The following is a 10,000-nucleotide window of genomic DNA, read 5'->3' as shown; positions in this document are numbered from 1 at the left end:
ATAACCACATGCTCCACATACACCGCAGATTCAGATTCAGATTCAGGTTCAGGAAAAATGGTTAGCAAGCGAATAGAGAATAGAGAAGTCAAAATGAACATAAAAAAATCAGCCTCTGCTTCTCCATGTGTTAGTACGATAAACACTAATGAAAAAAACTGTATCAATTATCATTTTAGATCATTAACACCATATATAACACCCAGTTGGTTGTTATTGTAATTGTGACGATGAAGGTCTCCCAACCTGAAGAAGCTAGTTTCCTCTTAAATAATTTTTATCATAACAACATATGAAATGATATTGTGAAATATCAGCTGTGTTGCTCGTAGTGATGAACATATTGAGATTTAACAACGACTCTGCTGATGCTGATATGATTTCCAGCTCAATAAAACTCCTGTTCTGATTGGTTGATGCCTGGAAGCTGCCTCTCAAACTACATACTATAACTATAGTAGGAGGATTTATGGTGCATTCCAGTTGTACTTGGAAGTTGGAATTTCAAGTTCCCAGACGGAAATTTCAGATCTCTTACTCAGAAAGTCGGATAAGTCCCACCAGCCACAACCTCAAAATCCAACATGGCAGCCACATCCATCAAAGGTGTGAAAGTTGTAGTAATATCCTGATTATGTCAGTCATACACACAGAGCACTGTCCAACTTCTATCAGTGGACGTGTTGCTACGCTGTTTGTATGTAATATAAAATATAACTTAATACATTTTTATTAACTGGTATCGCATCCAGTGGCTAACCTGGCTAAGACTGGTCTTCTGACTTCTAAACTGGAACAATACAAACTCGGGTGTCACGTCATTTCTCAGCTCCGACTTCTAACTTCTGAGGTAAATGGAAAGCATCTTTATCTTCTTTTTCTTGTTTGCTTTTTCACAAGAAAACTTTAATACATTCGTTCATGTTCGATCTGGAATATGATCTTAAATATGCAACGACAACGAAAACAATCTTCAACCAACATCGACGCCACAAGACAGATGGTGGAAGTAAGAGGTAAGATATCAAACTTAGACCGAGTTTAACATCCGACATAATATTACAGTATATAAATAACAGAAAATCATTAAAAACATGATGTGTCCACCTCAACAAAAATATGTATTTCAGCCCAAAACCATCATCTTTCCCTACACCTAGTAAAAACTAAACACTTTACCTTAACTTTAACATCATCACATCATAAAACATTTAAATTTCTCAGCTGTGATTTGAATGATTTTGGAAAGCACAGACAAATTACATCGCCCTGCTTATAGGATCGTCAGATCAGAAAACGCTTCTATGTGTCATAAACAAATAACTTATGCTGTGGTTTAAATGAAGAGGTTTGTAACTACTGATTTAAACAATCTCTCATATCTACAGCTACAATGAAGAGGAGCTTTTTTCTGGAGCTGCTCCTTTGATGATAAAAACAAACCATATTTTAGGCACCTAAAGAGCAAGGATCTTTTTCTGAATATAGCTTGGAAATAAAATGTATTAATATGTAAAAAAAAAAGAAAACTTGAGCTTCTTGCATTCATAAATTAAACGCCAACAGAGCAATTCTTCAAAGTATCTCCTGAGTTCATCCCAAAGTTCAAGATTCAGACTCTGCAGGAGCGTCGTTTGATGTTCACAAATATCGATCATCCTGCTCGAGATCACAGGACTGACACGAAGTGAGTTTAGTTTTGGGAAACCAAACTGAAGGTGCGAAAGATGCGTTTGATGTATACAGAAGTTGAACAATGACAAAAATACAATCCCTTTTGGGTGAAAACTGTGTATCTTCAAAACAACAATAACAAAAAACCCCTTTGAAAATCATCTTTTCTTTCCAGCTTCGTGCAGTCTGTTAAAAGAGGTACGATTCAAAGCATTAAATGAATCAGAATCAGATGTAAAAGGTTATCACACTGATACACTGATATGTTCCAGATAATAATACTAATGATGAGCTGGTAAAGGGTTTTTTAATAAGCTCAAGTTTTAATGCTTGTATAGCGGAGATGTGATAACCCAGGGGGGGCAAATAAAAAGATAGGTAATTCTCAATCAAATTCAAATTTATCAAACTCAAACTGCATTAAACTAAATGAAAATGGAAGTAAAACATGCTTCTTTTTCTATTTGCACCTTCACTCATTTGAGAGTAAAAAGCTGACATATAAAAGGTCACATCTGCTCGAGACGGATGCCCTCATGCTCAGATAAAACTAGACCATGAATTTTTAAACTGTTTGAGCCGACAATGAAGTGAACTGTAAAGTTAACCTACTTCCAAATTTTAAAGGATAAAATTTGAGCACACATAACCCAAACATGAGTAAATAGTGCATATGTTAGGGGGACTATTTTCAGCTGCGGATGAATACACATTTTTAGTTCTAGGAAGTATTTCTGGCAGTGGGACTCATTTACGTGGGACTGACTCTAAAAAAACACGCTGTCCATGTTCATCATGATGAAGGAACATGTCACACAGTGCAGCAGCGTGACTCATTGGTGTGTTTTTAACAGTTTGTGGACCACATCTACATTAAACTGGCTACATTATGAAACGCTGCTTTCATGCAAAAATTATGTCGTTTCTGTCTGGTTGGTTTCTGAAAATACTTCCTTCAATGTCAAAATGCTAAATGGGAAATTTCTTGAGAAACCAGCGAAGAAAAAAACTGTTTATTATGTCTGGTCCCGCTGCTGTTTCATGATATTTTGTTTATTGCAAGTAGATAACAACAATTTTAGCAAGAGAAAGATGGAAGATAGCTACGATTAACTTTTAAAGTAGACACTAAAGAGAAGTCTTGCATTAAGCCGCCCGCCATTGTTGTTGTCAATGTAATGCTGCCATCGATATTACATCACGTCTACAAACATGTCTGCACGCTAAAACGCCAAGCTGTCGTCACACACACACTGGAGCCTATTGTGGAAAACCTGTTTTAGTCTGGAGGACCAAAACGGAGAGAAAAAGACGCGTTTGTGAACTTAGCCGGCTTAGCGTGGACGTTTTCCGAGATTTATCAGGTTTTGCTTATAGATACAACACTTGCTAGTCAGAAGGATTAATCCATTGTCAGTTCTGATCTTCTTATAGGATGTAAACACTACAACACAATACATCACACAAGTCACCAGAATTATCCTTTAACCCATACATACTGTTCAGAGTCGAATTTGACCCATTTTTTTACATTTTGGAGCTGTAAAAACACCCAATACACATTCTTTTAATCAGACTTTCCCTAATGTGACCCACAGTATACAAAAATATAAACAAAATGCATAATTTGTTTTATCCTTTTGCAGCTGATACACAACTTTGACTTGTGTTTTATTTAAAAAAAATCTTCATATTCTATAAAATGTTCACCTACACCATAAAATAGTGTTTTTTTTCCATAAGATTATTTAAACATGAATGTGAATTAGTGTAGAGACTAATTATGAGTTAGAATATGACCAGTATGTAAAGGTTAGAGACTGACAAACATGAAGGCTGCCCTCCTCTACATACACACACACACACACACACACACACACACACACACACACACACACACACACACACACACACACACACACACACACACACACACACACACACACACACAGACACACACTCTCCTACTTGGCTGAACTGGCGTGGGTTTGTCCCTTAAGGCCACTTCACAGAGCGTGAAGGTGTTAATTTGGTGTGTCACTAGTATGACTAAAAAAACTGGTCTCCCTCCCTAGTTTTTAACCTTTAGACAAACCATTTTTGGCGTGGAAGTTCCCCCGTGAGCTGCAGACTGTGTGTCCCTGTGGAAACACGCTGTTGGGCACTACAAGCTAAAAAAAGGGCAAGCAGGGGTGATCAGCCTCTCCGCCACCACCAACCTTCCCTTAACCCAGCATGCCAGTATATATTCCTGTGTATCTGCTCCAAAAGTTAACGCGCTCCGGACCCTCCAGCCGGCTCTGGCATTGCTACTGTGAACCCAGGCGGTGTGAAGTGGAATCAGCTACTGTACATCACGCCACACACACACACACACACACACACACACACACACACACACACACACACACACACACACACTGATGCCTTTGACAGACAAGCTAATAAGAATTCATACTCAGTGCGGCCCACAGAGCAAGGTGATTATGTCTGTAGGTAATTGGCCCGCTGACAGCGACATGATCCCGGCCCCTGTTGTGACCTGCTTGAATAATGAAATAACAATAAAATGGCAAACGTGAGCTCACCCACCACCACCACCACCATCGCCACCACCACCCCTGCACCCATGGAGGTATGAGGCACTTTCTCCTTGCTACACAGAAGCTGATAGTAGTAGTGTAATCTTCCGGTTTTCCCCTCAATGCTTTGTTTGCTTTCTCTTTGTCTGTAACTAAAAGAGGCAGCTCAGAGCCATGTTGCACGATGAGTCACCTTGCCGGAGAGCCGGAGAGCCGAAAGCCCCCAGAAAAATCACCCTTTTTTATTAAAGGAAGATGTTTGAATGGGGGGGGGCAAGAAATCTACCTGGGGTTGATCCTCTTATCCAAAACAAGTCTACTCTGCAGCTCTCTCTCTTTAGTTTACTACATCGTACAATTTAAAACTCTAAGGCAGATGTCATAAATTAGCACATGGGCTGTAATAACACTATACGCCTATCGTACGGAAGTGACTAAATGGTAATATCCATCTGTGCTCCTACAGGATTTACAGTGTTTCTAATTATCTTCAGGCTTCAGGTCTACCTGCTGAGCCAGGCGGCACAGGTTTCAGCACATCTGGTGAGATCGACATTTGGCCACAGACCAAAGAGAAGCACTAAACTTATTGTTTTTGTTTGGTGGAGGGGGGAGGGGGAGAAAAAATGAAAGAAGAGCAACAATGGAGAAAAGACATGCGAGGTGACAAATTCATTTAACTGGTCATTTATAATCAAAGCTGTGTAAATTTTCTAGCTGGGAACAGTGGTCATCACATTATCACATAATCAATATTTGATCATCCTGTACTGTGACACATGCAGATCGTGGGAGAGGAGGGGGGGGTCACTAGCCTATTTGTCATCTTGCAGACCTAATTGGGTAACTTTCTTTGTTGCTATGCTGGACAGATTTCAGATGTGTGTGTGTGTGTGTGTGTGTGTGTGTGTGTGTGTGTGTGTGTGTGTGTGTGTGTGTGTGTGTGTGTGTGGAGGGAGAAATGCTGCCTCTCCACAACTCATTAGATTAGTTATTCAGATAATAAGATTACCAGTAAAGCAGCATGCTGGGATAAAAGACAATACCTCTACATGATTGTTGAAATCCTAGGCCCCAACCTAGATTGTTTTTTTGAAAGGAGGTAGGTGAGGGGGAAGGTGGGTGGGAGAGAGAAAGAGAGACTAGAGAGAGAAGGAGAGAGAGAAAGATGTAGGACAGGATGGTTGTAGTAGCTCCTCTGAATCAGAGACCCTTTGTGATTTGCTGTGCAACAAAAAAAAATAAAAAAAATTGAAATGACAGATTTTGGAATAAAGAACCAAATGTGACATGTGTCAAATAATAATAATAATAACAATAAGAATGATAAAAACTTCCGCAAACACTGCTGATGTGGATCAATCCATGCGTATTGAAGCGGCTCTCCACAGCACCAACAAAAGACTCTGTGCAGCACATTTTTCTATCAGCACAAACAGGACGTGGCATCAGCATTAGGAGCCATTCTCTCTCTCTCTCTCTCTCTCTCTCTCTCTCTCTCTCTCTCTCTCTCTCTCTCTCTCTCTCTCTCTCTCTCTCTCTCTCTCTGCTGCATGTCTACCTGCTCGGGGCCTTGGAAACAGATCCGGCACTGGGGGGTCCGCAGGCTGCTGGCGGTGCTGGCCAGAGACACGGCGTCCAGGCCCACTTGAAGCTTGGGCTCCTTGTCCTCAAACGCCAGGCTCCGGGGCCGCGGGTCGCTGCCGTAGTACTCCTCCTCATCATCCCGGGAATGGCAGTCGACGAAAGGCGGCCAACCGCAGCCGCCCATCCCCAGACCCTCGCATGGTGGTGGTGGACCGTCTCTCTGTGTCTGAGCCGGACTGTCTCGAATCGGATCGCATAAACACCAAGACTTTCAGTTCATTAAAAAACATGCGGATCCGATACTTGAACATGTTTGGCTACATAAAGACTGAAATGAATAAATGTGTAAAAGTGTTTTTTTTTGTCTTTTTGCCTCTCTCTCTCTCTCTCTCTCTCCCTCTCTGTATTATTAATATAATTCATACACCAGATATGTTCATTTTTATTGCAGTATTATCTTTTCTGTTTTTTAATGTAATACCACAACTATTATTAATTGGAAATCCAGAGAATTAAAAGGCTCTCGCCCCACTGATGGCATGTGTGTCTAAGCCAATGCGGATGGAAGATTTTCCCCTTCAGCTGGCCGACACACTCTTTCAATATTCATTACTCAAACAACTCAGCAAATGCTGTCTATAGATGCATCTACCACTGCACCCTTACAAAACAACACAACTTGTACATTTTCTTGATTTCCACGGTCCATTTTTGCCCCCCTCTCTCTATTTCTCCTTTTTGCCGCTGCTCTAAAAAAGACACCTTTTTTTTTTTTTGTCAGACGCACACTGAGCTTGCAGCAAAAAATAGCCTACATGTTTTGCTACCCAAAGCAGAAGACTGCGAGAGAGTGGACTAGTGGAAGTGAGAGCAACACAGAGCCAGGAAACAGAAGATGGGATGTAAAATACAACGACATGCCATCCATACAGTCACATCTGGGACTCTTGTCAAGAATCATAATCCAACAATAAAAAAAGAAGAAGAAAAAAACAGGGTGCTGAAGATGAAATGGAAGTTGTTTTTTCACGTGATTATAATAATTTGTTTTTTAATTTATTGTCTCTTTCAGTATAGCATCCCAAGCGCCAGATCATGGTCCATTTTTTCCTCTCTCTCTCTCCCTCTCTCTCTCTCTCTCTCTCTCTCTCTCTCGCTCCTCTCTCTTCCTATTTCATCTCCCTTTTGTAAAGCCTGTGGTTGATCCACGAAGATCCGTGCCATTCACCCCGACAATCCACGTCGAGATCAAAAACACAATCCGTGTCATTTGCATTGTTTCCCCCTTTTCCTTCTTCCTTCCTTCCTTCCTTCCTCTTCAGTAGCTTAGCTGGAAATATGGCAACACAAAAACACCCGAAAGCCCATGTTTCCCATCCTCGCTCGATGTCCATCAGCATTTCATTGCGAGCCAAAATACGGTGGAAAGAAAGAAGAGAGGCAGAAGAATAAAAAAAAAGGCACCCTGCGATTTTTTCTAATTAGAGAGAAAAAGAAGGGGGGAAGACGCATGAAGATGTCTTCGCATCACGAGAGCAATTACACAGCAGTAATGGCATTGATTATTGGATCAGATAGATGGTGGTGATGATACTGCTGGCGCTGATTTTCCTCCTCGAAATGGTCGGCTTGGAGATTGAACTAGCAGCTACTTCCGGAATGGGGAGAAAAAAAAACCCGGACTGTCATCCTGTAAACAAGTCGCTATTTTTTTCTTCTTCTTCTACTCATCCATCCCTCTCTCCGATGTGTGAAGCACCTCTCCCAGTGCTCCCAGCAGCTGGGCAGGATAGGAGCTCAGGCTGCTTTATTATTGACCAGGCGCCGCTGTCCAGGGTGCTGATCTCCCTCTGCTGACGTGGGCGATGCGGCCACATGCACTGGGTGCCCGCGAAGTACGAACTGGACTTGATCCTCTCTCTGAAATACACATTTATACACGACTACAGGATCCCAGCAACTCCGAACTGAACTTGTACTCTGTGACCCGGATCCTGGTTTTGTTTCCTCTGTCCTCTCTGTGTGGTGAGCAGCAAAACTTCAGAAGACACACGGAGGAGAAAAAAAAAAAAACCCAGACAAAAGACAAGCAATTAAGGAAAGATCTTCACTAGTATGACAATACAAAGTGCTGCAAATGCAAAAACGCAACCAAAAATAGAAAACACAACAAAATAGAGAAGAACATTATAAATGTAGAAAACACAACCAAATATAGAAAAACTCTAAACATGTAAAAAACATAACCAAATATAGAAAACACAACCAAATATAGAAAATACAACCAAATATAGAAAAGTGTTACAAATATAGAAAACACAACCAAATATAGAAAACACAACCAAATGTAGAAAACACAACCAAATATAGAAAATACAACCAAATATAGAAAATACAACCAAATATGGAAAACACAACCAAATACAGAAAAAACCAAATATAAAAAAGTGTAACAAATATAGAAAATACAACCAAATATGGAAAATACAACCAAATATGGAAAACACAACCAAATACAGAAAAGCGTTACAAATGTAGAAATAAAACAAATACAGAATACAACCAAATATAGAAAACAACCAAATGTAGAAAACAACCAAATATAGAAAAATACAACCAAATATAGAAAAAAACAAATATAGAAAACACAACCAAATATAGAAAAATACCACCAAATATAGAAAATAACCAAATATAGAAAACAACCAAATATAGAAAAATACCACCAAATGTAGAAAACAACCAAATATAGAAAAACATGAGTAAATACAGAAAGAAGCGTTATAAATACAGAAGACACGACCCATCAATCACGCTCTTCCCTCCCCTTATTAATATATATATATATATATATATATATATATATATATATATATATATATATATTATAATAATAGTAAATACAGAAGACCCGACCCATCAATCCCACTCCGCTGTGAAAGGTCTTCCCTCCCCCACCTTATGATCCTGATCTTGAAACAGCGACAATGAATCAATCCTATAAGTACTGTAAGCTGTTAGATTATTATGCATCATATCACAACCCTCCTGGGCTTTATTCTTTGTTTGTTTTGTTCTTTGTGACAAAATAACAACGTAATAAAAAGTCAAGATGTCTGTAAAATGAACCACATTACTGAGCACGTGCTGTAGCGTCTGCCTTACACAGAACTACTCTAAGGACACTCAAAACGTGATCGCTGTTTTTAATCTTTGGAGCCGTTTCTAAACAAACTAACGTGACCATAATCCGCGTGACTCATTGACTTGTTTTTAATAGTTTCTGTACAACAATGCAGGTCTACAGCACAGAGGGATACGATACTTTAAGCACACACACACACACACAATACTTATAAATAGATCAATTCATTGTTGGTTTGCAGATGGGATTTTTTAACAATAAGAAATAATAAATCCTTTAAATTGCACAGAAAGCCTAAATAAACCCTGTAAAGATGGATCCAACTATTAATTACAACATCAAAAGATGTGACAGTTGTTTACCTTTAATAATCAGTTGATTGATCTTTGTTTAATATGTCAGAAAATATTAGAAATATCACTGTTCTCTGAAGCCCAAGTTAACATATTCAGAAGATTTGTTTCGTCTTTTGGTCAAAAACACAAAGATGTTGCGTTTATAATCGTGTAAAAACTGGGAAATATTCACCTCTGAGAAGCTGGTACAGGTGAGTTTCTGGTACTACTGTTCATATTCTGCCTCATAGTTAGTGTCTGCACCAATTCTCAATCAGATATTCCCATCAGTCAATAATAAATGATTAATCCTTTATGAAGCTGTCAGAAAGCAAACAGAGTGTATTTTTATGTATATTTATTTATGGAAATCACTGTTTTATGGTCCAGGAGAACATTTTATGGAATATGAAGAATATAGAAATGTGTTTGAATGGTGTTTAAAAAAAATTGTACATTTGCAAATACATAAAAATGTAAATTTTATCTAATCAATTTTATTCTATTTTTTAGAATAACATAGTTTCAGTCTAGCTTTTATTAAACTTTATCTCTTTTATTTCATTTTATGTCTTTTTAATCTATTTTAACATAGTTTTTTCTAACTTTAACTTTTAATAAACCTTTTCTCTTACTCTCTTTTATTTTTTTCTTATTTTTCTTTTATTATAAATCCT

The 10,000-nt window shown here is 38.8% G+C and overlaps 2 protein-coding genes across 2 annotated transcripts in view; both read right to left on the bottom strand.

Annotated features, from left to right (window-relative positions):
* The window catches only part of marchf9 (membrane-associated ring finger (C3HC4) 9), a 19,069-nt gene extending 12,915 nt beyond the window's left edge, over window positions 1-6,154 (bottom strand). The window contains exons 1-2 of the mRNA XM_062427980.1: window positions 6,099-6,154; window positions 5,818-6,061 (exon numbers count right to left, since the gene is read on the bottom strand). Coding sequence (XP_062283964.1) covers window positions 5,818-6,061; window positions 6,099-6,154 — 300 coding nt within the window. The remainder of the gene's footprint in view (window positions 1-5,817; window positions 6,062-6,098) is intronic.
* Window positions 4,859-10,000, bottom strand: part of tspan31 (tetraspanin 31) — a 30,857-nt gene continuing 25,715 nt past the window's right edge. Inside the window, exon 7 of the mRNA XM_062427983.1 lies at window positions 4,859-4,869. The gene's annotated coding sequence lies outside the window, so the exon portion shown is untranslated. The remainder of the gene's footprint in view (window positions 4,870-10,000) is intronic.

The sequence above is a fragment of the Scomber scombrus genome, chromosome 10 (assembly GCF_963691925.1).
Source record: "Scomber scombrus chromosome 10, fScoSco1.1, whole genome shotgun sequence".
Classification (NCBI taxonomy): domain Eukaryota; kingdom Metazoa; phylum Chordata; class Actinopteri; order Scombriformes; family Scombridae; genus Scomber; species Scomber scombrus.
The sequence above is the reverse complement of the archived record's forward strand: the minus strand, read 5'-3'. Positions and strand labels throughout refer to the sequence as shown.